Source organism: Gopherus evgoodei, chromosome 1, assembly GCF_007399415.2.
Source record: "Gopherus evgoodei ecotype Sinaloan lineage chromosome 1, rGopEvg1_v1.p, whole genome shotgun sequence".
Classification (NCBI taxonomy): Eukaryota; Metazoa; Chordata; order Testudines; family Testudinidae; genus Gopherus; species Gopherus evgoodei.
Genome location: NC_044322.1, coordinates 36,308,602 through 36,329,126, shown reverse-complemented (window position 1 = coordinate 36,329,126; position 20,525 = coordinate 36,308,602). Strand labels below are relative to the sequence as shown.

Below are 20,525 nucleotides of genomic sequence, written 5' to 3'. Positions count from 1 at the left end.
AGCGTAGGGGCTGGCGGGGCCGGGCTGGGCGGTGCAGCATGTTTGCGAGAACCATTTGTAGCATTTCCGTCAAGTATAGAAGTGTTAGAAAGTAACGGTTCTGTGCGCGGGGCCTGGCAGCGGTCTAGGTAACTAACTTTCTAGAGCTTTTTAGTGCCCAGGAGAAACTCAGTAGCACTCCCGTTCCCCTTGATTTTAACTTTTCTTTTTTTTACTAATGTGATGAAAGGTTTTCCTTTCGGGATTTTTTTTTAACTGAGCCATGACTCAAGGCTCTCTGGATCCTTCTGCGCAGTTTAAGTTTTTACTACTTGACAGCAATGCTACTACCGCAAAGCGTAAGTAACACTGTCCTGCCTGTGTCTGGGTAGTAATAACAATATGCCTACTAGGTTTATTCACGGTTTTTGTTTCTGCATATTCAGCCTACGGGAAAAAAAACACAAGACGATTTTCTTTGACCATAATCACACATTGATTTCTGGATTGTTACTATGTTGTTTGGTTTTGCTAAGCGTGATGTGTTTATTTAAAAGTGCTGATACAAATATGCTGCCTGTTGATTATATTTTGTAACATTTCAATATCGGTTTATGTGTATGTGCTATAGTAGTAGAAGTACGTATTTACTTTATAGATTCTATAGATATATTACATGTGTGTGCATATGTATATAGCAACAGATGTATAGCTCCATCTCTGATTGTTCCTCACTGAAGATGTGATTAGGCCCAGATTTACTCCTGAATATAAACAAACTCTAAAAATGTATCCATGCTATACGTCTCTGAATGCATGCAAAGTCAATTCAGAGAGCAGGCACAGAGAGATGCCAGTGCAACTGTGCACCAGAATGGTGTTGCAATTGTCTTTATTGCCTTACAACACAGTGCCAGGCATGCTCTGCCAATCATATTATGAACTGATGAGGACAAGTAAATATGAAAAGATGTAAAAAGAGAAAGGAAGGGAAACTACTTTATTTTTAAAATGTTGCTCTGTTCAGAATAAGCATCAGCTGACCTGGCACTAATTGCCCTGGCTCAGCAGTTTGCTTCCTGCTGAGATAAGCACCTAACAAGGGTGGTACCCAGAAACCTATAATGCAAGGGGATTCATAAAAGCATGTGGATATAATGAAATGGTAAATTAAGCATTCTTTGGACAATGTTAGAACAAATTACATACATAATATACTAAGTCATGTTTAATTTTATATAGCGTTACCACATCTTTGGTATTATCTCGGGAATGATATTATCTTTTGTCTTTTATTCTCCCTCCCCTTCATTTTATTTACCAGAGCTATTGCCAAAGTTCGAATAGAAGACTATATTTATTTTGTTAAATAAGTTTAGCACTAAGATACTGTTTAGTTCCTTTTTAATCTTGTAGTGGTGGAAAATTCTTCAGCCAACTAGGTATTTCTTTTAGCTTCTTAAAAGGCACAGCAATATGCGATAAAATGTATCTCAACTGCCTTCGGCTTATCTTCTTTCAGTTATATCGTAATATTACCTTGAAGGACATAAATGTGTTGGATTTTTTCCCTATGCTGAAATACATTTATTTGGGAAAAAACCCCTATAATGTGAGCATCAATAATAATAGCAAAAGATTGAAAGGTACTTTAATACATACCAACTCCTTTGCTTACACTGACAACAATCTTTGGTCTAACTGTTAGGAAAAAGCTGCAACTGATGAACATTCAATTGTTCAAAATCCCAAAATAAAATACTTGAATAATAATTTTAGTTGAATAAAATAATCTTTCGAATCCCCAGAAAGATTAGTGGTTCAATTAGGCAATGCTTGCTAATGCATGACTTAAATAGTAGGAATTTTTCTTTAGGCAGAACCCTTACTCTCTGAAAAACAAGATTGAAATGTTACCTGAAATCTTGACAGCATGTACAGCTTATAATAAAATGTAATTGAGAGGAGCAAGTATTGAACTGGATGTTCAGAACAGGTAAAATAGCATGCAGTATAGAATAATAGGCACATGCAATAGGCACATGCAAATATTTTCTTCTGGTGAAAATACGTCTGAAAGGGTTTAGAACATGGTCACTTAAAAAAATTCTCTTTAATTTCTATCCAAAATTGTATCAATCACAGTCACTGTTAACTTCTTTGAAACCCGCCTCCCACAAACCTTTCACATTCTTCCCAGGGTCTCTGCAAGCCATTAATGAGAAGGGGGGGGGTATGCTTTTAACTCAGAACTCGAATGGGGCTGTACATCCTTCGTAACTTTCTGGATTATGCAGTTTTCAGATCTAGGAGACTGGTACTATATGGGCATCTGACAGATGCATCTCATTCATGCTTCAGCCATTCTGAAAGTAGATTTAGTTTAATTTAAACTCCAAAGTGTTTCTGCAGTGGCCTGCTCACTGCCCATTGTTCTACATCTTCAAAATATAATAATTTGCCAGTAAAATGCTCTGCATTTACAAATAGCAATCTAAAATGGCAATAAAACATTTTCTGGGTTTTTCCACTGAGAGTGGTGAACAGCACAGATTTGTTTTGTGATTAAACAGAAGGGTGTAGCAGATGCGGATTAATGGGCTTCCCTTCCCTTCTGCCTTTCTTTTACTCAGGGAAAACTCTCACTGCAGTTAGTGTGAGTTTTGCCTAACTAAGGACGTCAGGAGTAGGCTCAGAACTAGTAAAACATTTAAGGTAATAAATAGTAATGGCAGGAGAGTGATTTGTTGCCACACTTAGATTTTTTTTACAAACCTTTACAAATATAATAGATCCAAACGTTGTAGTATTCCTTCTATATGCAACTGATGTACTGTTCTCATAAAGGATTTAATATTAAAACCTTAACATTTTCAATGAGTTTGCAAGGTAAATTTAAAGGAAATATTGTGTTTACAACCCCTCCCTAAGAAAGGAAGAAAGTTTAGTTCAAAAACATTTGCTCTTTGTGTACAATTTATAGCCATTTCTTTCCAACTAAATTGAAAAGTGTATTGACTCTCTCTTTTTCAGTTTAACTTGAAGACATCTGATCATAAATATAATAAAGATGACAGGAAAAATTCTTAATATTGTGACACGCCTGAAACCTTGTGTAATTTCATATCTGTGAACCACTTATACTAAATTAAAAATGCTATATTCAACCAATGGTTAAAACTACAATGGATAGTGACTGAAGTGTCTGGTAATTTAACCTAAATGGGGTATTAATTTCATTTTTCAAAGTTCTTTTCTCATTTACGTGCCATTTTCTCTCAAACACGTGTATAGAGAGATCAGTGTAACAATCTAAAACAAATAGGAGATAAAGATAACAAAAAAGATATAACTAGGAATAATAGAATGAAAGAAAATTTAGATTTTATTTCAGGAAAATTCCTGACTGTGACATCTATTAGGTTTCAAAGTAATCTTCCACAGGATGTTGTAGAAGCCTCATCTTTTGATATATTTAAAATGTGATTTAACAAAGTATTACATATACACCCATTCTCTCTTTTTGGCAAGAATCCTGCACTCTCAGTGAATAATGGCCTTATGATTGTTTAATGTTTCTAATTTTGAAGACCCGTATCAATTTTAAAGATGTTTCCATTGAGAGTGATGAGGAATTTTGCTCAATTATGGATGTAGCAATATAACTCTCGACTGATATATTTAATTAACTAAATGGTTCTGTGTATACAACATGGGGATAACATTTTGAAATTCTACAATTTATATATACACACAATTATACATAAAATCATTAGTCATGCTCCTTCACACACAATTTATGTGATGTGCTGTCATGACATCTTCAAAAAGTATGGCTAGAAGTGATAATTATCAATGAGTTATCTTTTCTCTCCTAAATAATAAACGTGATAAAAGATCAGTCATAATTATAAGGCCTTACTTGAATCACGGGATGATCTTCAAATATTGCAGCTGAGTTGCACACAAGACATGGAAAAATCTCAGAAAAATAATAATGGATCTTTATTAATAGCAGTAATTTGGAAAAGTCAGAGAAGACCAATTGTTTAAAAAAAATTTGCTGGAACAATATAAGCACTCAAGTATTATGTTATGCCTGCTAATTTTATTGAGAACCAGATATATTGCTACAACTATATTACATTCAGTAAAAAAAAGTGACTGTTACAATATAAAATTCAGAAGACTACAAGTCTTAAAACAACTGCTGTAGAAATCGAGTCCAGTAACTTTAGCCTTTTACATTTTACATACACTGAATGTTAGTACAGTACTAATTGCATACTCTAAATATACACAAAATCATGGACTGTGCAAAATAAGCTAATTAAAATCAAAATTGCAGTGGAAGCTTAACATTGCAGGATCCGCAATCTCACAAATGAAGTAGGGCCTCATATATATATAAAAAAATTTCTCTTTCTCTCTCATTTTACACACATGCACCCACCCTCCCAAATACCCACACACACATACATTTGATCTCATACCATTTTGTAGTACCAAAACTTGTTTCTCAGACAGCCATAATGTTTGGACAGTGTAAGGATGGAATTTGCTGAATATTTTTAAACTGGTATGGCCAAGTCTTCTCTCTTTATTCATGCAATTGCTTCCGTTAGACTAAATATATATTACCATCCCATTGATTTTTAAACCAAATTCCTCATTGATTTTTAAGCAGAACTCCATATTTTTCAATGGCATGATATGGCCCAAAGGAATTACTGTTGAGACCTTTGCAGTTATTGTTTCACCAGTATTTTATGAGCATGTTATCATCTTACTCTGCTCCGAGCAGGTCAAGATAACCAGTAGCAAAGATGAGTGTCTCCACCAACATTGCTATCACTGACAAAGCTACACAGACAAAGCTAGGAAACTGATGAGAGATTTAGGGTCCGATTTGCAGGGATGATGACTGATCTCAAGTCAATTGGAGGTGCCAGTGTGCAGCACCTTTGGAAATCAGGCTTCTAACACATTTTTATTTCTGTAATTTATACATTATGGAGGCACAGGTTACAGCTGCATAGTTAAGACTGAATTGAGTTTTACACTTAAAGCAGGTATTCAATTGCTTTGTTATGTTTAAAGATTATTCTGTATCCTCCCTACACTACAGCACTTTTTCTTTAAGTACTGAATACATTTTCTGATAACATACATGGAAATCCATTAATTAGTTTATGAGTTAATTTTTAAAGATGTCCTTTAAGAAATTTAGCATTCTGTCAGACCATTTTTTGTCCCCGATAATCTCAGTCTAGGCATTGTCTATCTTAAAAAAAATGTTTAATAACACTGATACAATAGGAAAGTATAGAAAATAAATTGTTTAGGATTACTGGTAATTTCCCCCTGTACTCTGTGTAGATGAAAGTTTCTTTTTCACCAGAGACTGAATAATATAATTCTCCTTCAGAGAAACTCACTAAAAAAAGCCTATTTTCAAAATGGCCACCATCTCCTATTGTTCTGGACAGGATTGAGACCACAGGTGGCCCTCAGCAAAGATGACAAATCACTCCCATTCACCAGGTCCTCACAGTTCTCTTTTCTGCTTCCTGACAGCATAGGGGCCATCAACTTTCATTAGGATAGCTTGGTGTCACTTTTATTGGGATCAATGGGACGCAGTGGCCATCTTTACTAAAGATGGCCTGTGGACTCAGACTCATTGAGAACACTGAGTGATGGAAACCATTTTGAAACAGGGTAATTCTGAGTGAGTTTCTGTAAAGGAGAAGATTTAATGAGCCAGCCTCTGTTGTAGAGAAACATAGGGATAAAATGACCCATCATCCTAAGTACTAATCTTCCAAAACTATCTATTTCACTAGGTTTACTCAAGAGAGAGAGCAGGGAAGGGAAATTTTTGTGTGCACGCAGAGGAATGTGAAATACAGGAAGAAGGAGGTAATTTGATTTAAGGTTGATAGTACATATTTTCAAATCATTAGAAATATCAAACTCTAATTTTACTGTTCACGTATAACCATTTTAATAATTAAAAAACCTCAGACAAAATACATGAAAATGGAGCTATTATTGAGAGTACATTAATTTAGCACAAAAATGTACAAGGTTAATTATCTTCCCAAAAATTAACACTCCCCTTAATTAAAAATATCCTCAAAACAAGTATTATAAACCCAGGAAATTAAAAGCTAAGATTAAATTTAGAAGAAATGTAAACATGTTAAAGTACAGAAATGTATAGTTAAGATACTCAAATACCCTTAGTTCTGCCTTGAAAGAAAATATTTAAAAAAAAATCTGTCTTTAAAAAAATCAGTTTAGTTTAATCACATAGTGCATAGTGTCACTATTACTAATAATGTTGTATTAGAAAAGGAACTTGATAAGCTAAAAGGGTTAGTGAAAAAATTGTTAGCACTCTAAGATTTTCTCAAACTATAAAATAATAACTGCACATTGTTACTAATGTGTATGAAAAAATAATATCCTGAAAAACCAAGCACTTAATTTCTTTGTATTAAAATAGATAGCATGGTAATTGGAATTGCATAGCTAAAACTGAATATACTGTATTTTAACTGAATATCTGAAAGATATAGTAGAATCTATAATATAGTACAATTCATAAACATAGTTTTTGAGGGGAGGAAAGGGGAATGAGATATTTTCATTTCTGAAAAAAACAATGGTCTGAATAGAATCAGAAATAGAATGTAATTTAACTAACAAGTATTCACGTGCACTACTGCATTCCTTACAGAAAATCAAGTGGTGCATTTTACATATGGTTACAATGCATCCAAGAAAATCAGTTTCTGCAATGAAACAAGATGTTAATGTCTAGATAATTGTGTACAGAAGCTGTTAGACATGTTACAGTTTGTCATGAGGACTGTTACACATATTTTGAAAAAACCAGGGCTTTCCAAAATATCGGACACTACAGCTACAAATCCCTGTGAACTAAATACAGGCAGTCCTCGGATTTACAACACAATTGGTTCCTTACAATTGCGTCATAAGTTGGAATGTCGTAACTTGGAACTGCAATCTACTCCATTGTGAGACCGAGCATTGTAAACTCAAAACCTATAGTCACAAGTTGAATCAGGATGTCAATGTAGAAGCGTCGTAAGCCATTCGTCATAACCTGAACGTTGTAAAGTCAGTAAATAGAATAGCATTTGACTGTGGTAACCACTTTGCTAATTGAGAAGTGAACAGCGCACACATATATAGTATGTATGTAGTTTCTTCTTTGTGCTAAGGAGTGAAGATTTAAGAGTATTTTCTTTGTAGATGATCTGATTCCATCACACTAAAACTTTAATTTAGCCATTTTAATATCAGCATCTTGAGGATTTAAAAACCAAACCAAGGGCTAGATACCCAAGCTAATCTGATCATATGCTGAGGGTCTTACATGTACAAATTACTTTACTGGGATCCCAGCTGGTGAGTAGGGGGAAGAGAGAAGCAATATGACACGGTATTTCTGAAGTTAGCCTTATTGACTGCCCTTTACACTTTTTCAGAGGGTTGTTGACATGTAAAACACAAAACATGGCCTGAAGTATCAGAGTCTACTAGGCTAGTGAGCTGCACTACCTTCATGCAGAAGCAAAACAAAAATAATGGCTTCTATTTTCAAAAGTGAGTAATGATTTTGGGTGCTTCTATTTTTGGTGCCCAACTTGAGACAAGGGGTCTGATTCTGAGAAAGTGTTCAGTATCTGCCCTCTGAAAATCAGTCCCTTTAAAGTGTCTAAAGTGGGCACCCAGAAACAGAGACTCTCAAAATCACTAGACACTTGAAAGTTTAAACTAACCGTTTTTCTCACTAAGAATAAGGCCATGAGAAATTTCTCTGCTAAATGATAACTTTATATAGCAAAAGCCTGGGTTCCAACGTGATGTTGTTTGGCAAAATAACCGTATTGAAGCACCAATTCCCAATGGGAACCAACTGACAGGATACTGGGGAAAGTATCATTCATTTATGCTATTCATCTCATGGTTTCAAATATTGCATTCCACATATTTGAACTCACATGCTCAGGGTTTAACTGATCGCCATATTTGCGGTCGGGAAGAAATTTTCCTCCAGGGCAGATTGGCAGAGGCCTTGGAAGTTTTTCGCCTTCCTCTGCAGCATGGGGCACGGGTCACTTGCTGGAGGATTCTCTGCAGCTTGAGGTCTTCAAACCACAATTTGAGGGCTTCAGTAACTCAGACATAGGTTAGGGGTTTGTTACAGGAGTGGATGGGTGAGATTCTGTGGCCTGCATTGTGCAGGAGGTCAGACTAGATGATCATAATGGTCCCTTCTGACCTTGAAGTCTATGAGTCTATACATTTCTTTTATCAAGTATTCCTTTCTGATAAAAAATAAACAAACTGAACTGTTACTCAAGAGAACATGCTTATTTTCAATGTAAACATTCACATTCATAATTACAGAATTAGGCTGTAAGCTCTTCGGGGCAGGGACAATTTTTTTGTTCGGTATTTATACAGCACCTAGCACAATGAGATCCTGGACCATGACCAGGACTATATTATATTAATTGTTATTATTATTCATCTAATAATGTCAGCCAAACTTTGTGTAACTTGGCAGTTTTATCTCACTAACAACAACAATATTAATATTCAATTAAGATTTTCTAAAAATAGGCAAGAACAATTAGCTGTCTGATCAGCATATCTGAGATGGGGGAAGTAACAAAAATGAGCAGGCTAGTACTTTGATATTTAAATCCTTCTATTAGAGATTACAGGCCTGAGTCTCTGCCGCCTACCACCCTGCGGTTGACACTTACACAGTACAAATTAGGTGTAAGACACTAGCAAATCAGAATTCTCTATTCACTGCATAAGCATCGGCTTCTTCCAGGCCCTGGGGGTACTCACCCCCTGCTCCGCCCTAGGCCTTGCCCCCACCCAACTCCTTCCCCCAAGCCCCCAGCCCTGCCCTACGTCTTCCTGCCCCACCTCTTTCCACCCAGTTCCTTCCCCAAGTGCATCCCCACTTCCTGCATGCCACGGAACATCTGATCTGCAGCAGGCAGGAGGTGCTGGGAAAGAGCGGGAGGAGTTGATCAGCAGGGCCGCTGGTGGACAGAAGGCTCTGGGGTGGGGAGCTGGCTGCCGGTGGGTGCTAAGCTCCCACTAATGTTTTTCTATGGGTGCTCAAGCCCTGGAGCACCCACACAGTCAGCGCCTATGATTCAGTGACACTGATGGTCACATTTTACACAGGTCTATGCAATTCTAAACATACACACATATACATGCAATATTCTGTAATAGAAAATATACACCCCAATATATATAGATATTTTAATATGTCATATGACATGAAACATAATAGTCAAGTATTTATTTGGGGATTTATATAATTATCTACTTCTCTATTTTCTTTTAATAACACTGCTGTAATGTTCTTATTGTAGGTTAGAGATCTGAAACAATGGGTGACTGGAGCTTTCTGGGGAGACTATTAGAGAATGCACAAGAGCACTCCACGGTTATTGGCAAAGTTTGGCTGACGGTACTGTTTATCTTCAGGATCCTGGTGCTGGGGGCTGCTGCTGAGGAAGTTTGGGGAGATGAACAATCGGACTTTACATGCAACACACAGCAACCTGGTTGCGAAAATGTCTGCTATGACAAAGCCTTCCCCATTTCCCACATCCGCTTCTGGGTGCTGCAGATCATCTTTGTCTCTACGCCAACCCTCATCTACCTGGGCCATGTGCTGCACATTGTGCGCATGGAGGAGAAGAAGAAAGAGGAAGAGTTAAAAAAGAAGGGGAGCAGCAGGGACAGCAACCACCAGGGGGGAGCAGCAGCAGCAGGTGGCCAAGGGGGTAGCAACAACAGCAGCACCAATAAGGAGCCACCCCCAGAGAAGGAGAAGCCACCAATCCGTGATGAGCGGGGTAAAATACGCATCAGTGGTGCCTTGCTCCGCACCTATGTCTTCAATATCATTTTCAAAACTCTGTTTGAGATAGGCTTCATTGTGGGCCAGTATTTCCTGTATGGCTTTGAGCTGAAGCCACTCTACCGTTGCAGCCGTTGGCCTTGCCCAAACATTGTGGACTGCTTCATTTCACGGCCCACTGAGAAGACCATTTTCATCATCTTCATGCTGGTGGTGGCATGTGTCTCGCTGCTGCTCAACATGCTTGAGATGTACCACCTTGGATGGAAGAAGCTTAAGCAAGGCGTGACCAACCAATACCACTCTGATCCAATCCCCATTGCACCAGCTACCATTGCAAGGGACTCCAAACCTGTTACTCTGCCTCTGCCATCTCCAGCAGTGATCCCTAGTGTCACGTCTGCTCTCCCGGATTCCCGTGCCATCCCTCCACTGCTCTCTTCATGGACTGTGCCACCTTACTATGCTGAAGCCACTGCTAGGGCACAACCAGCCACCACAACTTCCCTGGCTGGCTACCCCAGGGATCCTTCATTCTCTGAGGAGCGACACAATACTGCCATTCCCATTCCAACCTCCACTCCAATCCCAACTCTATCCCCTATCCCAACACCTATGCAAGCCATCACCCCTTACTTCAATGGCAGCAGCCAGGCCTTAGCTGTCAAGCAGAACTGGACCAATCTGGCAGTCGAGCAGCAGAGGAAGCCGCCAGCCTCCAGCTCAGCTGCCTCCTCTCCCCCTAGCAGCATCAGACAACAATCTCCAAAGCAAGAGTTGGCCAATGAGCAACCACTGCCATCACCACCTCTTTTGCCACCTGTGGCAGCAGTCAATAGCAGCAGCAGCACCAGCCTGAGCAGAGGAAGCAGCAGCAAGTGGGATGTAGAAGGTGAAGAGGAGGCCACGAAGGAGTGGCCAGTGTCAGCTGCCTGCACTACAGTAGAAATGCATGAGCCGCCTCTGCTCATAGACACACGGCGCTTAAGCAGGGCTAGTAAGTCAAGCAGCAGTAGAGCCAGGTCAGATGACTTAGCTGTATAGCATGGTCCCTAGCACTGGGAGAAGCAAATGATGAAAGCAAAGTGTGATGGGGAGCTGCATGGGGATGAGGCCATGCCCCAGCACGGGGTGAGGGAGGCCGGGGTTCCAAACTTTGAAGCTTGCTGTTCTTGCACTCTGTGAGTTGTAGTGGGGATAAATATCTACATTTTCTAGTAGGTCAGGGGTGGCCAAAGTGCAGCCCGTGGACCAAGGGACCAATCCCCCTGTCATTGACATCAATGACAGACACCCCAATGGCAGCCATATGAAGGGCTTGCACAGATGACAGGTAGTGGCACTGGCAGTGGTGGCAGCTAGCCATGTGCCTTCATATGGAAGCTCTTACAAGAACAATGTTAATACTCGTAGCCCTCACCTTCACTCTCACTCATCTTATAAGCACTTCATGAGCAGAGGCCTTAACTTCTTTCCTTCCTCTGAAACCCCATGCAGACCTGTTTAACCACCTCCTTAAAAATGAGGATGGCATATTGCCTGCTGGCACCTATCATCTCTGTGGACCAACCTGCCATATTAAACATAAGGGTGACAACAGTCTCTTCCATTTAATGCGAAGTAGGGCAGCCTTTGCACTCATGGCAAATTGCCAGTACGACCCTGTTGGCTGGGCAAAGTTTGGATAACCCCTGTAGTAGCTTTTATCATTCTGAGCTTCATCTTTGTATTATTATAATAACTTTTTTACTCTTGACCCATAAGGAAATGTTCAGTTTGACTTTCTGTCCGGTGTTTGCCCACTGCGACCACACAATGTTTTTAAACCCATGTATTCCTTTGAATATGTTTGGTTATATTTTGAGATGACTTCTGAAATTGCTTAGAGGAGGACAGGAAACTAAACCACACACCTCATAAAATATTACACAGAGTAATTGTAATCCAGAAAGAGTATGGTTTCAGTACACTGTGACCCCTTATGTTGCTCATAAACAAAACAATAGGTTAAAGCAGGGTACTGCATTTTAGACTATTAGATACATGCTTTTATCAGCTTAAGGTAGTTGTGAAAATGCTTAATAGAAGTAAAACTAGAGTGCATATCTTTAAAGTATTTGAGCAATTTTAGAATAAATTTTAATCTGTAGTTTTAAATTACTTGACAGTGTACTTATACATTTTAGTTTGATCTTTGATCTCACAGGAAAAATTAAGGGGAAACCAAAGAAAAGTCCAAAGCAATATTGTTTTCTGCTGTGTTCTTTAAGTGATTAGCCCTGTCCTACAACAATCCGTAATGTCTTACAAACCAATAAACAGCAGACATAGAATATACTGTACTGCAAAAAAAGATGACTAAAATATCATGGCAACATTTTAGGGGCCTTGGGGCCTATTCTGATTCCACAGAAGTCAATGGCAAAATTCCTATTGACTTCCACAGAAGCAGGATTGGCCCTCTCATCTTGAAGTCGTTATTCAATCAAAACTCCACTGCAAGTCAAACGAAGTTTTGGGTGCAACAAGGAATGTAGGATTGGGCCCATTTCCCTTAAAACAGAGAAGAAAAGTGATGGGTATTTTTCTAAGGAGTCAGCTTTCCTTAAAAGAGACTCACTCTTTCATTCCCATTGTAACAAATACTCTCACATAAGTCAGTCAGAAGTTTGAACTCCTGATAAAGTTGGAGAGAGTTGAGTGTACAAAATGCAGAATCAGACCCAACTTTTGTTCTTGTGGATGAGAAGATCATTTCAATTAGTTGAAGTCCAGCACTATTTCTCTGGCTGCCATAAAACTGAACTTGTATTTAGCTGTGACATTCTGAGTACCTGTTCAAGACCTGAAGAAGAGTTCTGTGTAAGCTCTTTTTCATCAACTTTAGTTGGTCCAATAAAAGATATTACCTCACCCCCCTTGTCTCTCTAATATTCTGGGACCAACATGCTATAACAACACTGCAAACGTAAAGCTGAACTGCCATAATTAATATAGTGTAGCTAAGTTCACTTAAATAACCTTTACATGTTCAAAGTGTGTTGGCCTGGTCATGTAGTGCTTACTTAGGGAACTGGTCTCAACTTTGCCTATGTAGCTAAAGGCTACAAGTGCAACTGATAATATATGTTTTCCTAAATGTGTTGATTTTATTAAACAATTAACAATATTTTCCATCAATACAGACTAAAATGTTATACTTTTAATATTTCCTGAACAGACTCAAAATTATTTCTGAATAACCATGGAGCAGGGTTTGGGTTCTGTCTTGAGACCCTTATACAAGTTGTCTCATTGACTTCAGTTGACCTACGTGTGTGAGAAAGGGTTGTGGGATGCAGCTCTAGTCTGCTAATAGTCTTGGGGCGGACACTGCATATATAATAAAGTCAATATGCATTTGTTAATATGCTGATTAACAGGTAAAACCAGATAGCAACTATTTAGTAGTCGAGTTTAAGACATCCTCTCATTAGCTGTTTTAAGACACTAAAAACAGAAAAACATATAAGCTAAAAGAATTGTGCTCTCAGCTACACCCATGCAACACCACTGAAACTAGCACAAAGTTGCTAAGGTTATATTAAATGTACATAAGGATAGAATTTAGCCCTCAAAATTTTTAGATCTACTAACATAGCAGTTTCTGAATGTCAGGTCATTATATTGCTGAAGTAACAACGCGCATCTCTATATTTTAATGACTTATTAGAGAACTGCATCAAAATTCATAGGACCGAATTCTGCTTTCATTTACACTAATGTGAAGAGTAAGTATCTCCAGCTGTATATTTATATAACTAAGGCCTTGGGTCAAAAAGGCATTTTGAGTACATGCTTTGCTGGAGCAAGGCCACAGAGCAGAATATGACCCCCTGTTACATATTGTCACTACTCCTGCAGTCCTTACTCAGGCAAAAACCCCATGGAGTGAGCCCATACTATATATAAAAATCTAAGAGGAGAGCTTGTTATAACTTGCTTAAAATCAACTGATATTTAATCTACCATTTTCAGATTAACATGTGTGCCCAGAGTTCAAAGAGTTTTGTGGTATGTGGCATTTTCAGGTATAGTAAAGACTGGACAGCTGTCCTTTCACAAGACCCATTTATTTCAGTTATACAGGGTAGGTGTGGGGAAGGAGAATTGCAACTCTAACCATGCTCCCTGGGAGAAACCTGATCTAATAGTCTCCATTCCAGATCAACAGTAGTTTGAAAAAATAGATAAAACAAAACAAAGCAAAACTACAACTCACAGGTTGTGTTTCCAACACTGGCTTCTTTAAGTTCTACCAAAACAACTATAAAAGCTCAAGCTTCTTGGTTAACCACACTTTAATTTAGAGTGTTATAAACTATTTCTTAATTTCAGTCATGATAACTGATCATGCAGAGACAAAACTTCAATTGATTTCAGTGGACATTTTGTCTCTTTGAAGGCTGCAGGATCAGAAGGGGGAAACAAATTTCTTTGAAAATATCATTGGTGGGGCAAATACTGAGAGCTTTACTCAGTCTTTACTCATGAAAATTGCCATTTAAATCAATGGGAGTCTACTAAGTAAAGAATATAAAATAAACTCAGGATTTGTCCTGGTGGGCATAATATTTTAATATGCTTAGTGGGCCTGATCCAAAGCCCACTGAAGTCAATGGAAAGATTTCCATTAAGTTCAGGGAGCTTTGGATAACACCCCATAATGCTATTGGATCTGATTCCTGCACTTCTTAGGCAAATCTCCTGTTGAAGTTATAGAGTTTGCCTTAAGTAAGGAGCACTGATATAAGCTATAGGGGATAGGCTAGTTAAGGGTTTTTTCAGTACATGGAAAGTGATTAGTTTATGCCAAAAGGTATACATTTAAATCTTGAAAACATTTGTTTGAAGACTATGTATTTGAATAAAAATTAAAAGATTCAATTTATACCTTAAATAAATTGTTCTCTAAAACTGCTGTAAACACCAAGAAGTAACAAATGTTGTGAAATGGAACTGCATCTGTGGATGGAAATATTTGTAAGGTTTCCAGATAATTTTGTCTGCAGTACTTTGTTTAATTTATCTCAAAAGTGAAAATGGTAGCAGATGTTACTGTAGATGGACCTGATCCTGCAGCCCTTACTCAAGCCTCAGTCCTGGAAATCTTACACATCTATTTAACTTTAAGTAGGTGTGTAGATCATTGTAGGATTGGAACACGAATAAGGGCTACAGAATTGCGATTGATGTTGTTTTAAAGTTGAAGGAGGTACTCATCTTCACTGTGTGGATAGATGGGTGGTGGGAGGGATGATTACAGGTGATATTTAAAAGATAAAAGGAAATGCTAAAGTATGCAAAAGATAAAAACAGAAAATATCACGCTTTGAACAAGTTATCAGGTATATAATGTTATATTTTCTGCAGTAATTCAAGAAATTTGACATTTATTTCCCTCCCCCCAAAAACACCTCCAGATTTCATTAGTATGTTTGTCACAATATTTTCACAACTGCATGTGTAGCAAAAATACAGACATTTTATAAAATTTATTAGCACATAAATACATTGTTTTTTGGCCATCAGAATATTTATATTGTTTTCTGTAGCTAGGCCTGTACAATTAGTGCAGCTATCTGTTAATACCAAAGAAATGAAGCATAGATGATTTATAACCTCACAGTTCTTTTCTTTACATTTTGATTCAGTGAAAACAGTCTGACAGAACTTCCTGGTAACTCACCCTTAATTAAAATTTGAATATTCTTGGTATGAAAATCTAACTCATGATTTTTCATAAAGAAAAAGAAAAATGTGATCTTTAAAATCCTGAGCTTTCCCAGCATTGGTCTATTGCTTCTTGCAAACATGTTACAGGCACTGAAAAGACAATATGGGCCAAACCCACCTCTGGTGTTACGGTAGAAGTCAACTGGTATGCAAAGATTAAGTTAATGGCCCTATCCCAGGGATTAATTTGGCCCAATATGTTTGCCATCCAGTAAAGGCACTGATCACTAAGTGCACTGATATACTGTAATGCTTCATATTATTTTCTTGTCTGAATACCTAATAGGATCAGTAAAAAATTAAAACAATCCTTTAAAAAATAATATTTCAGTCTTTTTTCCAGTTAGGTCTGGGGTGAGTTGCTCAGCTGATATAAATTGTCATAGTTCTATTGACTTTAATTAAGCTATGGCAGTTTACACAAGCTGAGTATCTAGACCCTTGTTTTTTATTTATTAAATTCCTTAGTGGAGCTGAATTAAACAGGCTGTTCTTTCCCCCAACTAAATGCATTTGTTTTATTTTACTCTGATTTTCCTTGCAAAATGTGTGCTCTGTTTGTAACTTTGGTTTCCTGAAGTTTACATTAAATTTTTGATTTCAGAATTGTACATTTGGACTGAATACACTGTTTTTGGAAGTTTACATTGGTATAATACAAATTAAAGCAATGACCCTGCCAATGTGTTAATCTTAAAATGAAATGTCTTAATATAAACATATAACTCTTCAGTTGTAAGGCAATATCATTAAAAAGAATTCATTTCATACTGAGAATTCTTACTGGTAATCTACACTATCATTTTCCTACATAGGTTTAAAGTACAGGAGCTTGCTATATGGTATACAGGAAGCACACTGTTATGGAAGAAAAATAAACTTTTCATCATGAACTGAATTATCACGGAATGAAATGTATGTTTTACTATTGTCTATTTACTTTGTGTATGTGTTTAGGATGTTTAATGGCAAAAATTAGCAGTGACATCAGTTCTCTGTGTCAGAAATTGACAGTATGGCTTGAAGTCCCACACAAAACAATACTTGTGGCAAAACACTGCACTGTTACATTGTGGAGGATGTTGTAAAAGATAAATGTTTTGTTTTCCAGATAAAAACAAGGGTATGGTCCTGCAAAAACCCTCTCATGTGAGCGATCTTTATTCACGCAAGTAGTAGTGTAGAAGGCAACGAGATTATTTGCTTAAGTAAGAAAATACTCATGTGAAAAGTAACTTGCAGGCTTGGGCCCTACATTTGTTTTAATATGCTAAGCTAATTTCTGAGGTTTCAGCACTTAAAAAGATATGGAACAAATGTGGACATATTTTAAGATGCGGAATATATTCCTATTTCCAGTTTTCTCACACTTAAAAGGTTGTGTTGCATAAGAAAGCTTACTCAGAGGTTTCTTGTTGTTGAAAGGCTATCTGTCTTTTACATTACAGAAACTCACAACAAAAGAAGAACTTTTTCTGGAAAGTCAGGGACTTTTGATAACATTAAAAGCAGCAAACTGATCAAGTGTTGTCTTTGAAGAAGTGCCTTATGTACTCAATTCTGTAAGAATAACTTGATGTAAATGTCAATTTACTTCAAATGTTTACAAAACTGTTACTGAATAAACTTTTTGTACCATAAGAGCGTCCCTTTTAGATTAAATTTACAGTGATGTGTATGTAGATCACTAAAAATATTAAAATGCAAGGGGACCAAACTAAATTAGATAACTTCCATTGTTCAGTTAATCCACATTCTTTTAACATTCAGTCTTATTCAGCTGACTGAATAAGATCTGTCTGAAAATTGAAGGCCTAATCCTCCAAACTATCCACATGCAGCTCTCCCACTGACTTCAATGGAAGTTCTCATTGCAGAGGGAAAGCTAGGGATTCAATCCTGATCTTACTGCAGTCTAGGGTCACCAGATAGCAAATGTGAAAAATCAGGATAGGGGGTGGGGGGTAATAGGAGCCCATATTAAAAAAAAGCCCCAAATAGCAGGACTGTCCCTATAAAATCAGGACATCTGGTCACCCTACTGCAGTCAGAGGCAGTTTTCCCATTGACTTAAGTGGGTTCAGGATTTCACCCTAGATTTTGACTGTGACACATGCATGAGTCACAATTCCTCCCATACTTTATCTTTGCTCCTAGGAGTAGTAAGCTATGGGTGGCCATCCTTATCCTTCCCAGCTACTTTAAATGGGGAGTGCAGCCAAGTCTCTGCCCATTTCCTGCTCATTCCCAACCCCTCTGCAGACAGCAAGTAGGCCTGCTTAGGCCTATGTGCTCAGATGCAAGGTCCCAATAATTCAAGCAAAGGTGTAAGGGCATTTTATTCTCTGTGTGAAAGAGTAATCTCAGTCACAGTTTAAGTAATGTAATCCAGGCATGTATTTAAAACATGGTGTTTTAGCAGCAAATTATCCAAGTGATGTTTTTTCCTGAGCAGCAGTAAATCAAGTTTCCAGAAGAATAACTTTCAAAAGAGTAGCAAAATAGGCAAAAGTGACAGCTGTTAGAAAAGTTAGAGAGTTCGCTTATTTTTATTTTTTTTTGTTTTTTTCCCCCTATCAATTTATATAGAGTAAAAGGTCCAAATTCTGCTTGCCTGAATCAAATAACCTGTCCCATTGATTTTAGTAAGACAATTCACATGAGTAAGATGGGATGAATTTAGTCCAAAGTATCATTTACATGACTGAAAGAATGCCTAGTCTATTGGTATTCCCAAAGTCACAGAGTTGCTTCTTTACTTAAATGCCAAACATACCTGCTTTTTGAAGACTAAGCAGCTGATCCTGCAATCTTTACTAAAACAATACTGACAGGAGAAATCCCATAAGGTCTACAATGAGACTATTCATGTTAGCAGAAGGGTTTGTAGGCCTTATGCTCTAATTTCTATTTAAAATATAGATTCATATGGGCACCCAGCATCTTATATTAGCCTACATTTGTACAAACCACACCAATGTCAGTGGCATGAAGTATACATGTGGCTACAAGCCCCACTGAAAAGCAAGCTGAATCCACATTCTGGTGTGTAACTACATGTGCCAGTGAAAGACTCCAGCAGCAGGGAGAGAGCAGCTCCCCAGTACTGGAGCCTTTGACTACTGGGAAGAAAACCTCTGGCAGAGGGAAGGCAGTGGAGAAATGCCTCTGCCAGAGTCTTTCCTGGCTGTGGGGAAAGGCTCCAGCAGTAGAGAACTGGTGGAGACGTTCCCTCTTGTCTCCCCACTGCTGGAGTCTTTCTCTGGGTTGAGAAAGTGCTCCAGGCTTTCCCCACTGCCTCCTCCCTGCCAGAGCCTTTCCTCACTGCTGGAGTCTTTTCCGGTAGTAGGGGAAGTTCCAGCAGCAGAGAGGAAACAGGAAACTACAATGCTGGAAATGCCAGTATAGATAGGGAGCCATGGCTTGGGCAAGTAGAGCGCCTGTAGGGTACATACCCATATATAACCCATACTCTCCAGGCCTGTCTTTCCTCTACTTTCTTAAGTCATGCCTCACGTGCTACAGGACTTCTTATGCCCGTGCTGGGGGAGTTACAAGGGTATGTACATTACACGCTCCCAAAAACAGCATGCAGTGTAGATGAACCCTTACAAGTTAGTTGCTTGAGCAATTTGAACAAGACCAAAGGACAGTGAGTGGAGGAGAAGCAACTCTGTCTTGCCTATCCTGACTAAAGCAACAATATAATAATGCATCCTACACAGCATGAATTTCTGGACCTTCAGTTTGTTGATCTTTGAGGTTTATTAGTTCTCCCAGGATTTTTCCTGGGGAGGAGGTTGAGTGAGTGGTTGGGGTATTAGGACATTCTTGATCTTGCTGGAGAATGTTTAACACTTATCTGTGCAAAGGTACACTTTCAACAGGTCAAAATAAATACATTTTTAAATGTTGCCCTTAAAGAAGTCAATATGAAGAGAATTAAAAATGAGTGAGGGAAAGTGATCGTAGACCTTGTGCTGTATTTTGCCTTCTGATCCATGCACAGCCCACAGATGCAGAAAGTATATTGGGTATAACTGAAACCAACATTTACAGAGACATTAACCAGGACTCTTCAAAAGTTGTAGATTTTTATTTTTTTTTAATTTAGACCAAGTATACACTAGAAACTTTTGCAGGTATAGATGTTATTTAGAGGTGTAGATTTTTTTTAAAAATGACACTTCTATACCAGCATGCTCCTTAGTTTAGATGCAGTTATACCAGGGGTCGGCAACCTCTGGCACACGGCTTGCCAGGGTAAGCACCCTGGTGGGCCAGGCGTTTGTTTACCTGTCGACATGACAGGTTAGGCAGACCGCGACTCCCACTGGCTGCAGTTCACCGTCTCAGGCCAATGGGGGTGGTGGGAAGCCCCGGCCAGCACATCCTTCACGTGCACCACTTCGTGCCGCCCCCGTTGGCCTGGGACAGCGAACCGTGGCCAGTGGGAACCACAGTCCGCCAGACCTGCTGATGCGGCAGGTAAACAAAGTGGCCTGACCCGCCATGGTGCTTACCCTGGCAAGCCACGTGCCAGAGGGTACCACTCTCTGAGTTATACCAATGTAAAAGTGTTTCTGCTAGGTTAGCTTATTTTGTTTAGGGAACCCTTTATAAATTGTACAGGCAAAAGCACTCTTTTGCTGGTATAAAAGAGTCTGCACTAAGAGGTTTTGCTAGTCTGTCAAACCTTTTCTAGTGTAAACCATTTTCTCTTAGGCCAGGTCATCCTGGCCTGGATGGAGAAAAGAAATTGATGTTATATTTATGTTCCCTCTTCCACTCTCATATACCAAGGTAGTACTTTTTTTGTTTTAAACTCACCTCAGGG

The 20,525-nt window shown here is 38.5% G+C and overlaps 1 protein-coding gene across 1 annotated transcript; it reads left to right on the top strand.

Annotated features, from left to right (window-relative positions):
- The first annotated feature begins 268 nt into the window (after nucleotides 1–268).
- GJA3 (gap junction protein alpha 3) lies at nucleotides 269–10,959 on the top strand. Its single transcript, XM_030561654.1, has 2 exons — nucleotides 269–338; nucleotides 9,420–10,959. Exon 2 carries the CDS (start codon nucleotides 9,437–9,439, stop codon nucleotides 10,955–10,957), a length of 1,521 nt encoding a protein of 506 aa, XP_030417514.1. The 5' UTR covers nucleotides 269–338; nucleotides 9,420–9,436; the 3' UTR covers nucleotides 10,958–10,959.
- Nucleotides 10,960–20,525: the final 9,566 nt, after the last annotated feature.

Excerpts from the sequence above, each read along its gene's own strand:
- GJA3 (XM_030561654.1), top strand. The coding sequence starts at position 9,437 with ATGGGTGACTGGAGCTTTCTGGGGAGACTATTAGAGAATGCACAAGAG.